Source organism: Peromyscus maniculatus, chromosome 4 (genome assembly GCF_049852395.1).
Source record: "Peromyscus maniculatus bairdii isolate BWxNUB_F1_BW_parent chromosome 4, HU_Pman_BW_mat_3.1, whole genome shotgun sequence".
Lineage (NCBI taxonomy): Eukaryota > Metazoa > Chordata > Mammalia > Rodentia > Cricetidae > Peromyscus > Peromyscus maniculatus.
This window is the reverse complement of record NC_134855.1, coordinates 47,935,164-47,954,246: the sequence shown is the minus strand read 5'-3', so window position 1 is coordinate 47,954,246 and position 19,083 is coordinate 47,935,164. Positions and strand designations below refer to the sequence as shown.

General features: G+C 47.7%; 1 protein-coding gene across 2 annotated transcripts in view; it reads right to left on the bottom strand.

The window, feature by feature from the left end:
* The window catches only part of Myo3b (myosin IIIB), a 394,965-nt gene that overhangs the window by 104,447 nt on the left and 271,435 nt on the right, over window positions 1-19,083 (bottom strand). For both annotated transcript variants that reach the window (XM_076569620.1, XM_006972402.4), the window contains one exon: window positions 4,264-4,372. In XM_076569620.1, coding sequence (XP_076425735.1) covers window positions 4,264-4,372 — 109 coding nt within the window. The remainder of the gene's footprint in view (window positions 1-4,263; window positions 4,373-19,083) is intronic.

Here is a 19,083-nt window from a genome sequence, read left to right as displayed (position 1 = left end):
ACCCTGAGGCTAGACCACAGCCTGCTCCTTCTCCTGCCTGGGATACCCTTCTGCTCGTGTCTGCTCTAGGTCCTGTGGGAGGTGCCACAGATTGAGACTTTAACACCAACAGGAAGGCCAGGCAGGGCCATCCTATCCGGAAGGGTTAGCGGGAAGAGATGCACAGAAATCGCAAAGCAAAAGACATGTTGAAAACCTCCCAACAGTTCCAAATATTTGCAAAGGGCCCTGGTCCTCGGAATCTGGCACTATAAAGAGATTGCTGACATTCTCGACATACACAAATCTTCTAAAAGGGTCCTTTGCAGAAGGATCGCTGATGATTTAGGGTTTGTTGAAATAGTTCAGATAAATATTTATGTACAGCCATAAGCAAATCTACGAGGAAAAATATAACGCAAAACAGATTTTTCCTTGAAGCCCTTTCAGCTGGTGATAAGATTCCTAGCTTCAAAGGTTTGGGAAATAAATGTAACCAATTAATAGCTTAAACATCTTGGGAGCCTAAGAAGACTCTCACAATCAGCGAAGCTCTGAAGGTTACATGTGGGCATGCATACTAGCCGCATCCTGGCCCCATGGGCAAGGGGGAGTCCAGGGCCTGAAGTCAACCTGGGATTTACCCCTGAGATCAGAACAAGAAACACAAATGAAGCTTGGCATCCAGGTTAGAGTAGAGAGTTAGCATCTGTCAAAGGCGCCGAAGCTTTGGAAATCTCAATGTTTGTCTTGGACTATAATCCTAGTGCTGCTCCAGAGAGGCCTAGCCCCTTCCCACATCAGCTTTAAGTGCTACTGTTACGACGACGACGACGACGACGACGACGGCTGCCCCCATTTCTGTCACCACGACCAATGACTCAACAGCCTTCCTTGTTGTGCCTAGCGCCCGGCTTGCTCCTTCACAGAGATGTTTCTCAAGCTTTCCCAGCTGCCTCTCCTTCTGCACTCCAAGATTCTGAAGGTCAGAGGAAGTGACTGAGGTAAGATTTGAACCCATGGCTGCTACTCAGATAAGGTAGCACGTAGACAGTGTCTACCGTGTCATAGACACCTCCTAAGAAGACCACCACTGCTTACCCCCTTCTCTCCAAGCCACTGTTTCCCCTCTTGATCCATCACCATCCAGTGCATGGGGCCAGAATGTGGCTGGGAAATCTGCCGGGGGATTTATTGTCTTTAGTCCTCTGAGGGCTGCCACGTCGTCCCACAACGGACTCACTACACAGAGTGGTTGTCAAGCCATGTGGCATTCTGTACTACACAGGCCACATGAAAATCTGGCCCACGGTTGGCCCTGCTGACTGGGAGGCTGCTGCTCTGGCTTGTCAGTCCCGAGGTCAGGCCAATTGGCTCCAGCCCCGGAGCTACAAGGGTGACACATAGAAGAGGCATGCGCCCGTCTCCCCGTCTCGTGAGGTGCCAGCTCTCCTCGAGATGCCTGAATCACGAAGGTTCCAGTCACTCTGAAGTGTCCACAGCGAGGCAGCTTCTCTGGGGTGTGTTACAGCTGCCAGGCAGAACTCCTCTGCAGCCTCCCCATCTGTGCCCTCCCCATCTGTGCCCTCCACATCTGTGCCCTCCACATCCGTGCCCTCCATATCTGTGCCCTCCACATCCGTGCCCTCCACATCCGTGCCCTCCACATCTGTGCCCTCCACATCTGTGCCCTCCACATCTGTGCCCTCCACATCCGTGCCCTCCACATCCGTGCCCTCCACATCCGTGCCCTCACCTCCTTCCTATGGGTCCCTCTTATATAGCAGGCTGCCTGCAGTGGGAAACGGAACACAAAAAGCTTTGCTACAAGCAGGCCAGATTAAATCAAGGGGTGCTTCCCAGACTCACCATGGAGGGTTACCATCATCTCAGCAAGGCCTACAACCCAGAATTACTAGTCTTCTCATTCTGTCCTTCACTGTACACTGCCACCGGGTCACACAGAAAATGGAGCTGACCGACTGCCTCCCACTCTCAGGCCAAGTCTGGCTTCTCTCCTGCTGAACTGACTACTTCGTTACACAGAGGTGGGAGCATCTTCACCATGAGGCCCTAGACTAGGAACTTGGTGCTGGAATGTTCTCTACCAACCTAAGGGTGACAGTTTTACGTCAATCATGATATATTCCTTAGCTGGTTGTGATTTAAGATTAAAGCCATGACAAGCAAAGACACAACACAGAACAAAAAAAAGCCCTGTAGTAGTCATTTGGCATCTGGAGCCTAGGGAAGCAGCAGAATTTACCAGTGGAGAGTGTGGATGCTGGTGTAGACGGCCTCCGTTCAAATTCTGACTCTGTTGTAAGGGACACTGTCAATAATTTATAACCTCTAAATGTTAGAAATGCTAGAATATGTGCTCTTCTTTGCTTCAGCCGTTTCCTGTCTGTAAAACAGTTAGCCAGAAGGATGTAAACAAGTATTAGCTGCTGTTGCTACTGGAGACAGAGGTTCTGGACTCAGAACTCAGACTTGCCCCAACTCAGTTCTGCACGACACTGTGTGACCCACACCCCCTGATGGAGGACAGACAGCCTGTAAGAAATACGATAAAGCCAACCCAGAACTTTAATTTTTTCCTTTCTTTTCATTCATTAATCTCTTCTGTTTAATTTTTGTAGAGCCAGGGATCGAACCCAGATCTGACGTGTACGAAGCCAGCACACGCGCACATCCGCAGCTCTGACATCTGAGTCAGCATTTGATGGCCAGCTACCTTAGCTGTCACCAGGCTCAGTTTCCCCATCTATAACAGAACGATAATGACTAGTGTATCAGCTATGTGAAATACATATGGGAAGAGACCCACCCGGCGCTGAGCATTGTGGGTCTGCAGAGATGGCTCCACACATCCCGGCTGTCATCCTCTGACTCCTCCTACAAACTCCTCCTGGTTCTCTCTGTCCTCCTTTCCTCATTGAAGGGAACTGTGTGTCAGCCTTTTCTGTGGGCTGAACACTTCAGTCTGTTTTACCAGCTTTGTTTTTGTTTTTGTTTTTTAGCACAAACTTCATTCTAGTTAGTTCTTTCCTTTTTCATTGTGCCTTCCTGCCTGCAACTGTATCCTCGTCCTGATAACCTACGTAATGCAGCCTGGGAACCTCTCCGGGGGAAAAGAATGTCAGAAGCTTGCCCCAAGGAGCGGGATGGGAAGGTTCTGAGGTCTCTAGGGCTAAGAATCTCGGTCTCTTCAGATGTGGTTAGTGCAGGTGTCCGCTGAAACAGCACACCACAGCACTGGGCAGGCTCTGCTGCAGTCTCCCCCAGTTACCTCTGACAAATGTGCGGGCAGCAGGAAGTTACTTTTTTTTTCTTTTGCCTGTGTCTAGGGTTTTTCACCTTTAATGCTATTGGCATTTTATGTTGGACAATGAATGCTCTGGGAGGCTGTGCTGCTTTCTGTAGGCTACGTAGCCAAATAGTGCTGGCTCCTCCTCCCAGGGTCTAGTAGCTATCATGACAGTCCCTCTACACTGTGACAACCAAAAATGTCTTTTGTTACTGCCAACTGCCCAGTGATGTTGGTACTGTGTTGCCTCCAGTTGAAAACCACTATTTTAACCCAAAGAGACCAATTATAGTCTTTACCATGACGAGAACTCAAACAGACTAGAGGCTGGAGAGATGACTCAGCAGTCAAAAGCACTTGCTGCTCTTCCAGAGGACCTGGGTTCAGTTCCCAGCACCCACATGGCAACTGACAACTGTCTGTGATTCTAGTCCTGGGGCTAATGCCCTCTTCTGGCCTCCAGGGGCACTGCATGCATATGGTACACAAATACATGCAGGTGAAACATCAATACACATAAATATAACTAAAGAATCTTTTTTAAAAATCTAGATTTACGTTCAGGTTGTCCTTATGAAATGAAGACTTTGTTCTATAGAATGATGACTTATAACTTTGGGGATTCTGAAAGAAACACATTTTGGCTCCATTCTTCCCAATTTACCATATTATCATAGTGGCAGGAACACTATGTGGTTCATGAAGAACCTGGGTCTACAAGAGAACTCATATGGGTAAGACTCACCTCTGTGGACTGAGGATGTAGCTCAGTTGGTAGAGTGCTTGCCTAATACGCATGAAGTTCTGGATTTTACCCCAGTACTGAATAAACCAGACATGGTGCATACTTATAATTCTCGCACTTGGGAGATAAAGTCAGGAGGATCAGAAGTTCAAGGTTGTCCTTGCCTATATACTGAATTCCAAGTCAGTCTGGGCTCCATGAGATACTATGAGAAAGAAAGTTAACTTACCGATCTGTGTCAGCTTTAGCAGAAAAGTTACTTGAGGTTTCTTCATGGCCAATGTTGGATTCTGCTTCGGAATCTGGACAGCTTTTCTTATCAGGAGAGGTCTGGAGAACTGAAAGTCAACAACCACAGAGTGCTCAGAGGTCAATGGGCAGGGTCGGAAGCAGGCAGGGCTGAGTTCTGTTGCTTGCCTGTGTTTTACAGCTCCGTTCTTCCAGTCCTGAGCCCCACCCCTGAACATCTGCAGACTTTTGGGCATGCCACTAAAACAGGCATGTTCTGGGATTCTAGGTCTTGCCCAGTGTCAAGTACGAGCTCACAGACGGGATAAAATAGCTAGTAGGAAAACAAGCTACTACTCTCTATTAGATCTATATGGTGGGTAGAGATTCCAGGCCCCGCAAGAGGTAGATTCCAACAGAAGCACCATGTGAGAGCTAGAAGAGCATTGTGCTGGACGTAGCTGAGCGACTCCTGGTTCTGGCTGTCAGAATATGGGTAGAATTAGCCGTAAAGACTCAATCATTCCAGAGGTGGCCCATTTCCACATTGTTCTGGAAGCCAGTTACCTGATGAGTTTCTTAACAGAGCAAACAACAAATACAGTTGTTCTCTCTATCCTGTGACAGCGGCAGCCGAGACTAATTATTCATGGGTGTCTTTTCCTCAGAAGCCCACTTCAGCTTCAGGTTTCTCAACACAGCGCTTCACGTTCTCAGGGTATGTCCCCAACCAGCGGCACAGCACCACCGTGACATTTTGAGGACTACGTGGGCCTGCAGAGCTGCTTGGATCACGCTCTCCATTTGACCCCGAACCTTGTTGAGGGGTGAAGCAACTCTTCCAGGTCAATAACTCTTAATGCTGGAGCTGCACTGGAACCACACGGGGATTTTAAACAGACCTGATCCCACCCTCAAGAGAGTCTACAGCTGAACCTGGGTTGGGACTGGCATCAGTTATGAAGAGATTCCCAGATAGTTTTAATACATAGCCAGGGTTGGAAAACCACAGTTCCTATTGGTAACTGTCAGTCAACGAGGGAAGTAGAGAGAGTCCACACCTACTTACTATCCTCATTTAGACAGTCCAGAAACAACCAAACCAAACCAAACCAAAACACAGCCAACAAAGATAGCCTATAAATGTGGCCATTGCATCATGTTAAGGTACACACCTAAGTTGCAAATTGTTATGATACCAGGTGTGATGGTGTACACCTTTAATCCCAGCACTCAGGAGGCAGAAGCAGGTGGATCTCGGCGAGTTCAAGGTCAGCCTGGTCTATGTAATGAGTTCCAGGACAGCCAGAGCTACATAGAGAAACCCTGTCTCAAAAAAAAAAAAAAAGCACACACAAAAAGAAAGAAGACTATTATGATGATAAGACACAGCATGACAGAAACAGAGTACAGAAGAAAGAAAGAAATATATTTTCAATTACTTTCCTCACGTCTGTTGGGGGGAAACTGCACTCAGTTTAGATTGCTAGCTTGCTTCCTTCAGAATAAATGTCTCTGGGCAGAACAAATGTAATTCTTTGAGTTATTTGTTGTGGAGAAAACCATCTGTTGTTGTTATTATTGCTATTATACAAATGCCAAAAGGATAAAGAGAGAAAATTTAATGGAACATTATTCCATTTTTATTATGACACATGAAGCATCATAACCAGTGCAAATGAAATGGGAAAAAAGAAGAAAGAAAGAAAAAAAAGAAAGAATGCAGAAATGAATGAAGAACTACAGCTCGAAGCCTTGTAGAATTCCATTAACGGGGTTCTTCCCTTGCCGCCTGCAATCTCTTGATTGATAAATTCCTCCAGTTGGGGTACCAGACACATCTCCCCTTCTTCAAGACTGTTTGGCTCAAACTCGCTTGTCATGCTGGGATAAATGTCACAAAAGCAAACAATTAACATGAAAAGAAAAAAGGAGAGCTTGTGCCTGGGCACAGAAAAATTTCTATCCTTCATTCTGAAGGAGAATTGCTTCAACCGGGCTGAGGACGCAGCCCAGTGGTCGGAGTGATTGCCCGGCAAGCATGAAGCTCCAGGTTTGAGCTTCAGCGTCCAGCAAGAGCGGGCTGGAGGCCCGTACCTGTGACCCCAGTGCTCAGGAGGGACAAACAGGTGGGTCAGAAGTTTGAAGTTGTTTTTTTTTTTTTCCAGCTACATAGCTGAATTCTTAGTTAGCTTGGAGTACATGAGATCTTGTCTCACAACACAGACACACACACACACCACCACCACCACCACCACCGACAACAACAACAACAACAACATAATAGGAAAGAAAAGAAGGGAGAGACAGGGAGGGAGGGAAGGAAAAAAATCTCAACAATGAACTTTGACCTTGTTTTGGGACCCAATTCAGGAGCACCAAGAGCTAGCCAAACAACATTGCCTGTGTGGAGAGCTGGGGTGGCTGACTAACATCTGTATCTATTTTGAAACCTTAATTTTAAAAAAGGAACAATAAGTTTAATAGCAACCCCCAAAGGCAAAAATCACAAAGAAAGGTCATGAAGACAGCAAGGCCCACGACCAGGACCAGGAACAGCAGCCATGGCTTGCCCACGACCAGGACCAGGAACAGCAGCCGTGGCTTGCCCACGACCAGGACCAGGACAGCAGCCGTGGCTTCCCCAGGAGCTCAGCACAGGCCTGGTTACTCTCTTGCTTTGCCATAGAAACTCGCAGAATTTCTCTTCATGTAATTGAAGGGGAAACTCATTCCATGTTTCTTATTCATTTACACTTCAGTCATCAAAATATTGATTCGAAGAGTTATTTGAAGTATAAAAACCAAACAGAAAACTTAGAAAATATTCCTAGTAAAGCTTAGATGAAGTCTGCACCTCCATCCCCAGTGTGGCCTGAGGAACAGGGAGAGAGATCGGTCCATCTAAGGAGATGAGGAAGTCAAGATGATCAATTTCTTGAGTTCAAAGAGGACCCCAAGTTGGTAAGTATTTAAGGGCATTCTGATGCAAGTTGGAATCACCTGGAAGCTCTCTGGCACACGGATCCTCAAACAAGGAGATGGGAGAAACAGAAACAGAAATGAGGAGAGAGAGAGACAGAGACAGAGACAGACAGAGACAGAGAGACAGAGAAACAGAGAGACAGAGAGAGAGTCACCTGTTTTAGGTGAACAGGTCAGGTAAAATAATTAGACCAGCGATGTAATGGGAAATAAAATTATGAATGTGAGCAACAGAAATGTCCAGCAAACACTGAACTTGGGACAGTGCCCTGAGGGTGGCAGATGCGTCTCCAGGCACGGGTCACTGACTGGTTCTGGCTTAGTGAAATAAGGCAGTCCTAAATCAGACAGTGCCCTGTGAGCTCTGCATGTTTCCTGGGAAATCTGAATGTCGACTAGAGCATCTTGAAATAAAATGGGAAGGCATTTGGGATTAGAGCTGGGCGTTTGTGTTGGCCAGCCTTGTCAACTTGTTATAACTCAGAGTCTCTTAGGAAGACTGTCTCTGGGGGCACTGTCTAGATCAGTTTGTTCTGGGAGCGTGTCTGCCGAGACTGTCTTGATGGCCTTCAGTGGCGTGAGAAGGCCCAGCCTGAGAGTGGGCAGGCCCACTCCTCGGTTCTAAGGGCTCACTGAGCCCATGCACGCATTCTTTCTGTCTCTGCCTGGGGCGATGGATGTGATGTGACCAGCTGTCTCAAGCTCCTGCCGATGCGACTTCCCCGAGGCGATGGACTGAAACCTGGAAGTGGGGCCTAACATAACCTTTTCTCTCTCGGGTTGCTTTTTGTCCCGATGTTTTATCACAGCCAGGAAGCTAGGGCAGAGCTGCACCCTCAGAGGGCTTCGGGGCCAGGAGACCCAGACGTGTGAGGGGCTAAGCAGAGGGAGCTACTGAGTGGTGACCGTTGCAGTGACCAGAGTGCGTTCCTCTTAAAGACAAAGCAGTAACACATGTTCAAAGGCACTAAAGGAGAGGCACGGACCACGGAGTGCCAGCAAGTGTATGAAACACACACACACACACACACACACACACACACACACACACACACACGGGGGGGGGGGGGGTTCCCCTCATAGTTTCCAGTAAAAGCCACCTTGTGACACCTTGGTTTTGAACTTCTAACCACCAGAGCTGTGACAGAATCCATTTTTTTTTTTTTTTTTTTTGTCACTCTAGGCCACCAGGTTTGTGATCATCTGCTCTGGCTGCCACAGGAAACTAATACCCAGGCTAGGAGTGTAACTCGTTTCCTGTCGGCTTCTAAAAGAGAGGTTGGTGACAGGTGGCAAGGATTGAAATGACCAGAAGAAAGAGATCAGGTGTATACACCCACATGTCTTGGTGGGGACAGGTGATGAGGCTAGAGATGAGGAAAAAGAGACAGGGTATAAAAAGGACATTGTTACTTAACAAACAGACTATTGGATTGTTATGTCCCAGACCCTATTCTAATACCTTTATAAAAAGTAACTCATTTAACCTGTAGTTACCCCAAGTGATAGAAACCAATATTATCCCCATGTTACAGATGAAGAATTTGAGGTAAACGGACATTAAATTATTTGTCTAGGAGCCAGAGAGAGGGCTCAATGCGTAAGGCACCTGTCCCCAAGTCTGACAACCTGAGTTCCATCCCCGGGATCCACACGATTCACACAAATTGTCCTCTGACCTGTACATGAGCTGTGGCACGTATAAGGAAATACACGTAATTTTAAAAATGACTTGTCAACATCATGTAGCAGAGCCGGGGTTGGAACTCAAGTCATTTTGCCCAACGTCTGAATTCTTTAATTCGCTCCTAATTTAAACACTTAAGAAAAATACATAATCTCACCCATCTCTCTCCCTTACAGATTGAAGCACACCCCCAGACCTGCCCATGTTCTTTCAGGTTCCTGGGGTGCGATGGTCACAAGTCAGAAACTGAGGGCAGAGTCTAGCTTGGTGTTTGGTGACCCACCCAGAGGACAATCCCCTTCACTAGTAGGCTTCTTGGTGGGTGATCTAGCTAGGTAAACTCTCCTGCTCTCCTAAGGCCTGGGCAAAAGTTGTCACAGCATCTATCAGAGAAGGCACATCCTTCCAAGGCACAAAGGCCAAGCCGTCCCTCCTGCAGGTGAACCGGCAGATTGCACAGAGAGCCAGAGTGCTTCCTTCCTGGAGTGACAGCTGGTGACAGCTGGTCAGCAGCGACCTTGCGGGAGGTCCCACAGGCCAATGCCACGGAAGGCAGCAAACACAGGAAAGTTTAATCCCTACCGTCAAGAAGAGGGCCTCACAGACTCACTATGCCTGCTCCGTTCCACATTAAAACCCCCAGCCCTCAGCTCCAGCACAGTAAGTAAGCATAGTCAGGCCAGACATAGAAAAGTGTTCTCCACTTTGACTCTTCGGCACTTGGTGACGACCATTACCCCAGTTAAACTTTTAGGCTCGGAGAAAAGTCCTACCTGGTAACCGCTTTACCAGCACTGGAAGTTCGGTGAAAAGCTTTGTCTGGTTTTAGAAATTCGAACATGGTCATCTGAAGAAGGCCCCTTCCCCTGGCAGGACAGTCACTCCATTCTCCTTATTCTCTCATCCTCGAGTGACTAGCAGCTGGATTTATTTCTTGTAATCCCTGTCTGCTTCTTAAAAGAGGGTTGGTGGCTTCCCAAAGTGTGGCCTTCATGTGGCCGCGCTCACTGGCCAGATCAGTGACCCTCTTAAATAAACTCATGACAGAGGTGTCGGTTGGTATCCATTAGTTAGGGGAAAAAACAACAACAATCCACATTTGTGCCGCTAACAATCGAACCCAGAGCCTTGCACATGCTAAGCGCAGGCTCCACCACTGAGCTGTATCCCATACCTCCCCACAGGTCTCTTCCTGTTGTTTTTGTGACTCTTCTCAGAATGTTTGGCACTCATGGCGTGTTGAGAGGATGGGGGAAGAACAGCAGACCAGGAAGCCCTGATGACAGGAAGTTTCCCAGCAAACATGGAGGAGAGGCTGGAGTAGGGTTCCTCGCAGGCTCCCACAGTGAGAATCAAGGGAAGGCAGGCCAGGCAGACAGTTTTATACAGACGGTATACATTGCTGTGTGAAAGTACAGGAGGCCAGGAACCCAATACATTTCTCTGCTAATCAAACAGCTCCCATCTCATGGAAGTTGTCTTTTCTTCAATCCTGGGGCGGGGAACCTAAGTGGGGGTCCTCACCTATGCTAGGCCAGCAATGGACCCCTGAGATACACCCTCCAGCTAGGATCTTTCTGGCTCAAATACTTCTGGTTTCTACAAAGTCAAATTGTGTACTTTCTATAACTTCTTAAAAAGATAAAGTGTGGGATGCTTGTAGCTGTTTTACTCATGGTTACCAAGAACCGGAAACAACCTAAATGTCCTTCAGCCGAAAAAAGTATGACCCAGGTAGACCCAGGGGTTCCATTTGGTACTGGAAAAGGAGGAACTCCTGACCCCTGATGGATACAACACAGATGAACTTCAAAAGCCTTCTTCCAAGGGAAAGATGGTGCATTCTAAAGTCTCGCGTGGCATGACTCACTGTATAGAACATTCTGGAAAGAGCAAAGCTGTAGAGACAGAAGACCCATCGGTGGGTGAGCAGGAGGATTAAAAAAGGATCCAGAAGGAGCTCTCTGGAAATGTGGAGGGGATGTACTGTTTGTGTGTCAGCCCAGTCTCATCAAACTTAATTTTACTGTATTAAACTGTATCATAATAAAACTATCAAGAGGTTGTCCAGATTAAAGGTGGAGGAAGCTCCTTTTCCTCAGGCTAGACCTAGTCTTGGAAAGCAGGGCCTACCTTCAGCAGGCCGGGAGGGGGAGGGGGAGACGGCGGCTGACAAGGGACTGCTTGCATCATTGACCATAGCTGGTTTTGACACTAAGCACTTGGCTCCGGGTCTGTGAAATTAGCTCTGGTCGCTTGTACGTCTCAACCATCACAACTTTATTGACGAGAATGGCTACCAGCTGTCACCCTTGCCTCTGCTTCTGTTCTTGGCGAGATTCATAAGCCTCGCCGGCCACGGCAAATCAAACAAGGATCCGGCTATGGCTCGTCAAGCTGGGGTTTGAACTCCCGGCCAAATGGCTGTCACTCAGCTGTTATGCTGCCAATCAGCCATCACTGTGGGTTAAGTGTGATAGGCACGCAAAGGTCTTCCAACACTCCAGACATCTGAAAGGCAACTTGCTTCCCACACCAGCCTCAACCAATCAGGGTGGTATTTTAACTCTCGGCCTCTAGAATTCCTGGCTTTGCAGAAAGCCAGAGAGAAAGATTTGCTAGCTTCCAGAGCAGCTTGTGAGAAGGACCTCAAGCCAGTGAGGAGGGAAAACGGTGGCAGGAACCTCAGCGGCTCTCAGTACCACGAGGCTGGAAAGCAAAGACGGAAACAAAACCACGTGAAGCGGTCACAGGACGGCTGCACGCTACTTTTTCTCTTGTTGGATAACCCAGACACAAGCTAGGATCAAAACCACTCTCCTTCATAAAGATGTTATTGTAACTGTATTTGTGATTTGACAGGTTCTGTTTTTACCTGAAAGAAAGCAAGGCTTTCTGAAGAGAGTCTCACAGACTTTCCTCCCCTCAGGAAGTTATAGGGCGGCGGAGGGAGAGTGGGTTCAGGTGACGAACACTTGCTACCTTTCCTCAGGTGGCGGGGATCGGGAGGTGGGGACACGGGCAGGGAAGCTTGTACATACCATCATCTTTACAGCAGTCCCGAGACTCAGGCCTTGTTAAGACCCACTTCGTATCTGACGAAACCAAGACCCTGAGGCCAAATTATTTTCTCCAGGGAGAAAATTCTCCAGACATGACAGAATGTCTATAACCCTAGAGCTTGGAGAAGGGGAAGCTGAGGGATGGCTGAGACAGGCAGATCCCTGAAACTTACTGCCTAGCCAGTCTAGGGAAAATAGCAAGCTCCAGGTTTGTGAGAGAACTTGCCTCAAAAATAAGATGGAGAGCTAGGTGGTGGTGGTGCACATCCTTAATTCCATCACTCGGGAGGCAGAGGCAGGCAGATCTCTGAGTTCCAGGTCCGCCTGGTCTACAGAGTGAGTTCCAGGACAGCCAGGGCTACACAGAGCAACTCTGTCTCAAAAACAAAACAAACAAATAGTAATAATAATAACAACAACAACAGCACCAATAACAAGGATGGGAACAATAAAAAAAAAAATGCCAGATACCAACATCTGGTCCATACTCATACACACACACACACACACACACACACACACACACACACATAAACACACACACACATACACATAAACACACACACATACACATAAACACACACAGAGGAGAGTGCACCAACACAGAGTACACATATACATGTACACAGATACACTACACATACAAATAACCTCCAAACCATATGAAAAATGATGGGATAGCTGCTGTGGGACAGTCTGTATGTCAATTTGCTCTGATTGGTCAATAAATAAAACACTGATTGGCCAGTGGCCAGGCAGGAAGTAGGTGGGAGAAAGAGAGAGGAGAATTGTGGGAAGCAGAAGGCTGAGGCAGAGAGACACTGCAGCCGCCGCCATGACCAGCAGCATGTGAAGACGCCGGTAAGCCACCAGCCACGTGGCAAGGTATAGATTTATGGAAATGGTTAATTTAAGATAAAAGAACAGTTAACAAGAAGCCTGCCACGGCCATACAGTTTGTAAGCAATATAAGTCTCTGTGTTTACTTGGTTGGGTCTGAGCGGCTGTGGGACTGGCGGGTGACAAAGATTTGTCCTGACTGTGGGCAAAGCAGGAAAACTCTAGCTACAAATGGCTCCCAACGTGTTGGCAAGAGTTTCTACCTAAAACCTGAGAAAAGATTCTAAAATGGAGCTAAAAACAGCTTCCTAATTGTCTCTCTCAAATGAGCGGCAGCCTGCTGGTTTGAGCTACTGGCGGGTTCCTAGCATGCGAGCTCGATCTGCAGTATGGCGGGAATGAGGCCTCTGCAAGTGGCACATTAAGCTGTGTGGTGGATTCAGTCTTTGCTAGTACAAAACAAAAAGAGGTTTTCTGGGCTACACGCTGCTTGGATAAAAGCGCAGACCCACGATGGCTCCCAGAGCTGGCGGAAAATGTACCACCGCCATGTTGGGAAGCTGAAGGGGGCAGAGCCAGCAGCCACAGCACCATTTCAGGCTTAGAAGGCTGCAGTTTAAAGCAATAGGCTCAAGGTAATATAAAACATAAGCCACATAAAGATGGCTACCACACAGAGAATCTGGATTATGTTCTCTTTGATATTTGTAACTGAAGAAAAACATTTGATTGCAAAAGCTGTTGAGTTATGCCAAAATGTGTATTTTAAAGGTACCTTAACTTCAAAATTTGGATGTAAGGATATGTTGCTTTGGAAAGGAGGCTCTGCTTTTGTTTCCACAGAAAGCCAGAGGCTATGGATTTGTTCCAGATTAAGATACATCAGGTTTGACCAGCCAAGACCACCTGAAAGGTCTCCGATGACACCATGGCCCAGATGATCCAACATCCAGAATTGTTTCAAGGCAACTGGCTCAGACGATACAGTCTCACGGACTACTCCATGATCCTAAAATTTTCTTTGTGTGCCCATAAGATACAGCGCCCCCCTCCAGCAGGAAGTAGTAAGAGAAGCTACGCCCAAATTCCCAAATATACCAAGCTGACTTTGGAGATGTGTAAAAGTTAAAACCTTCCTTTTAAAAAAAAGAAAGGGGAAGTGCTGTGGGACAGTCTGTATGTCAATTTGCTCTGATTGGTCAATAAATAAAACACTGATTGGCCAGTGGCCAGGCAGGAAGTAGGTGGGAGAAAGAGAGAGGAGAATTGTGGGAAGCAGAAGGCTGAGGCAGAGAGACACTGCAGCCGCCGCCATGACCAGCAGCATGTGAAGACGCCGGTAAGCCACCAGCCACGTGGCAAGGTATAGATTTATGGAAATGGTTAATTTAAGATAAAAGAACAGTTAACAAGAAGCCTGCCACGGCCATACAGTTTGTAAGCAATATAAGTCTCTGTGTTTACTTGGTTGGGTCTGAGCGGCTGTGGGACTGGCGGGTGACAAAGATTTGTCCTGACTGTGGGCAAAGCAGGAAAACTCTAGCTACAGATAGCCATTGTTTCTACTCTGAATTCCATTTACATACGATAGGATTTTGACCCTCTCCAAAGTTCTGACTGGTGCGCACCTCCATGGGCAACGGCCAAGATGAAAACCAAAGGCAGGAAAAGCTCTACTGCCAAGGCCTGACTGAGTGAAAGGTGCTGCAAACCCACGCTTCAACTCAGAAAACACAGGAGAGAAGATCCCTCATCCGACCTCTGGGCTCGAAGCCACACCTGTTCAAGGGGACGCAAAATCTGTCTCTGCATCCACAAGGATCTATTGATCAAAATCCAAAACTAAAGCCAAGTCTGCTGACTCTTGCCAATGCACAGTTAACTTCTCTCCATGTTCTTTAGCACTCTGTGGGTGTGGCCTAACAAACTAATGGAAGTTAAAGAACGCATTAACATGCTTTACGATTCTCCATGGGAAAAACACGTGAAGAGAGCATGAAGACAACTCCAGCGTCCATTGGACATAAGAATGTTGGCTCAGACACTGTCCGTGTGGTAGAGATGGGCCTTCTCTGCAGTCCAGCACTCCTGTTCTCTCTGAGGTCCACAGTGATGAGAACAGGCTCCCCCTGAACAGGCACTGGCCACAGGCTGCCTCTGGAGTGTTAACCTTGAGTCTTGGAGGCAGCGTAATGTCGTGTCTTGTCGACAACATCACCCTCTAGCCCACAATGACTTTACAACTTTCTTTCCAGACACGGGGTAAGCAATAGGTTCCCTGAAATCTGGTTTGTTTCACATGAAGATGGAAAATAGATCTATTCCATACAAAGACTAGTTTTCTGTATGGTGACCCAAGCTACTACAAGATGCCATTACATTACATTCAAGAGAACTTGAACAGAGCACCTTTCTCAGAAGCACCTTGAACCCCAGGCTGGGCCTTCTCACCTACGCAAGCCACTTACGTCCATGCTTTTGGAGGATCTGTGGCTCCTGGCTCACAGACAGCGGCACTTCCCCAAAGGAAATCATGAGGCTTGCCACCCAAGTATTTCCCTCTCTTGTTTTTCCACAGGCTTAGCGGCGCGCCTGAATCTACTGATGTTTTAACTGCTGCCTTAGCCCTGTGGTCCCACAGTCAGTGCCCTATGGCTCAGGCCACAGCCTGGCAGCATTTCCAGTCCCAATGGTACCAGCTCTGCTGCTGCCACCAAATGTAGTTTTTAACTGTATCGTTCTATTTACCAATAAAGACTCAGGAGTCAGATATTGGGGTGAAAACCTGCTAGATCAGAGAAGCAGAGAAGCAACCAGCTGGCCTTCCTTTTCAGCCAGAGACCCAGCCATCCCAAACCAAAAAGACCCCAAATATCATCAAGTCCTTCCTTACTTCTTCTTGTGAGTCTCTCTATTTGCCTTCCTGGCTTCTTCATACTCTCTATGGCTAATTCCTGTCAACTAGTTGCTAAGCTCCACCTCCTGATCCAAGGTTGATTTTATCAAGACAGTCTCAGGGTTTCACAGGGCGATCAGATATCCCACAACACCACTGCAATATGTGAAGCTGTCGGAAGTCAACCCCAGGTCTTTATATGCCAAGAGTCAGAGAACCCAGGTAGCATGGAGGCAGACAGAGAAGTCCAGGCCTCTCCCCATCCTTCCTCTCCTCCTCCTCCTCCTCCTGTGTCCTGTGAGACAAAGCCTAGAAAATGGGAGATGGTACAGTCTGCAGGTTACGGCTCATCTCGTGCCCAGGTGCACCTAGTAATTTTTCCTCCAGATGTTTCTCTGTATTGTGAGAAGGTAGGTGAGAAGATGCCGGAAGGGAGGCAGCTGCTTCCTGCCCTCTGGCCAAGAGCTACACCTGTGCTCTCTCTGACTGGAGCTCTTGCTTTGAGGAATTAGGCATTTGTGTGAAACAGAATAGAAGTCACGACAGTGAAAGAGAGCCGCACAATAAATAGGGACACAGAAGGGCCACAGAGGCCTTGCTGGCTATCTCCCTTAATGGTGCATTCACTTGTGCTCCCTCAGCCGACCGGTGTGTGAGCCACAACCTACTCACGCACAGCTTTGCCGGAAGGAAAACTACCACGTAGTCAGTCTTTTGCAGCTGGAAGAACCGTGAGTCCCCGCCCTGGTTCTGACAGTGATTTTTCAGCTTGAACTGTGTATGTTCATTGTTCCAGGTTTACCTAAGGACACAGGTGCACACTGCATGAGAATGACTTTTTGCTTTAGATTTTCTAAAGCTCCCTTCTAACGGGTACTGACGCTAGCATCCCCTGAGGGGAGCACGGTCTAGACCCATGTGGTAGAGCTGGAGGTTTTGAAGGCCCCGTGAATCACGGCAGCCCCTGCAAAAAGTAAGTTTTTAACAAGCAGAAGAAAATAAATGAATGAATAATAGAAATATCCTAATTTTAAAAAAAGCTTCCTGCCCCTAGCAATATCTGTGGAACTGTTATACAAAGAAAGTACTGCAATTATCTGCTTGTTGCCAGCCCCATCATGGAAGCCAAAGGAAACAGATTTTTCAGTGGGAGAGGAAGGGAAGTGTGCTGCCACTGAGATCCATCCTAAGCCCTTTCTATTTTTCCTTGAGATTTTATTTATTTTTATTTTATGTGCATCAACGCTTGCTTCAGTGTCTATCAGTATACCACATGCATGCAGTGCTCAAGGAGGCCAGAAGAGGGCGATGGATCCCCTGGAACTGAAGTTACAGATGGTCATCAGTTGCCCTGAAGGTGCTAGGAATTGAACCCGGGTCCTCTGGAAGAGCAGCCAGTGTTCTTAACTACCGAGTCATCTCTCTGCCCACTCACTTTTAATATTTATTCATTTGTTTGTTTGCTTATTTATTTATTTACTTACTTACTTTGCCTGATGCAAGATTTCTCTATGTAGCTTTGGCTGTCCTGGAATTCACTCTGTAGACCAGGCTGGCCTTGAACTCACAGAGATCCATCTGTGTCTGCTTCCTGAGTGCTGGGATTAAAGGCGTGCGCCACCACCGCCTGGTTTAAATGCTTGTTTTGAGGCAGGGTTTAACCGTACAGTCAAGGCTCAGCCTCCCGATAGCTGTGCACCACCACCAAGCCATTTAAAGTTTAAAAAGAGGCAGTTTAGCCGGGTATGGTGGCGCACACCTTTAATCCCAGCACTCTGGAGGCAGCAGCAGGTGGATCTCTGTGAGTTTGGGGCCAGCCTGGTCTACAGAGAGAGTTCCAGGACAGCCAGGGCTATATAAAGAGGCCCTGTCTTAGAACAAAACGAAACAAAAGGCATTTTAAAGGTCTGATTAATTTTAAACACTGAAAACGTGGTTCTTTCTGTTACAGGGTAGGGTCAAGCGATCTGAACGCAACGCTTGCTTTCTTCTGGAGGGTGACTGAAGCCGCTCCTTTCTGCGGGCCTCCCAGGCAGCAGGCTTAGTATCCAAGGGTCCCCTCAGTGGAAAGCTCTCCCCTCAGAGGGCATCGGAGCAGGGACCATAGCTGCTGACACTGCTGCCATCATCTGTTGATATCTGTCCTTGGCAGGGCCAAGGGGGCGGGGTGTGCTGCGACACAGGATGGTGGAAAGGATAGTTTCCACAGCAAGAGGCAACTCCATGAAAGTGTGCTGTGAACCGCCAGGCTGGGTCCCCGCGCTCTCACGGGGTGTGTGTGGGGTGGGGTGTGTGGTTTCGGGGTGTGTAGGTGTGGTGTGGTGTGGGATAAGCTAGCTCTTACTGGAAAACATTTCAAGATTCTGTTCTCCTGAAGATTCACTGTCACCGACAAGAGAGCATTCCCCCCACCCCACCTCGCCCCCCCACCCCCACCCCAAGACAGGGAAGCCTAGCACTTTGTGTTCTAAAAACAGATCCTGAAATAGCAGAGCAATTAAAAAAAAAATCCAAGAATGAGACTGTCATTGTAGATGCTTGAGAAATTCCCCATGGGTTGTTTCTTCTGATACTAGTCATTGAGGAATACAGTGTGTGTGTGTGTGTGTGTGTGTGTGTGTGTGTGTGTGTGTGTGTGTGTGTGTGTGTGTTTGGTTTTCTTCAGAAATGAATGCAGCTAGGTTCTCTCTCTGAAATGCAACAGCTAATCAAAAAGCAATAGATTTGTAGTGGAATAAATACAACTTAATTTTTTACTTGGAATGTCTCATCTATCTGAATATTAGTATGTGCTGTCTTGTCTCCTAGTTTTCTGACAGAGAGCGTCCCCCCTCCCCCTCCCAGAATGAATCAATGATAAAAACAACAAAACAAGCCAAGGTGACTGACATTCCAAGTCCCCAAAGGAAACCAGCACAGATTGCTTGGCTCTGCCCGCTCAGCGCCTGGACGCTCTCACTGCCTGCTCGGGGATGCCACACAGGAAACGTGTCCTCTCTCGTACCGAGGGTGTTTTCTCCGTCTGTTTTCTCTCCAACATTTGATCGCTGGCTGCTGCACCCTTTGGGCCAGGAGAGGTCTCCAGACCACCAGCTCATGTATTTGAAAGGCATCTGTTTATTTTGAAAATGCAAATGTGCCTACCTCAAAGACCAACTGGGAGGGAGAGGTGCTTTCAGTGTGGAGTCCCTACCGTCTCTGCATCCCACCCAGGGCCCTAGCCACTTAACTCAGCCCCTGGGAGCCCAGGGAAGAGCCCACAATTAAACGCAGCAGGCTCATGGCTCAAGAATTAGCTGGGAGGATCATTCGGGGTCTGGTTTAAAGTTCCTCTGAGGTCCTTTCCGAAAG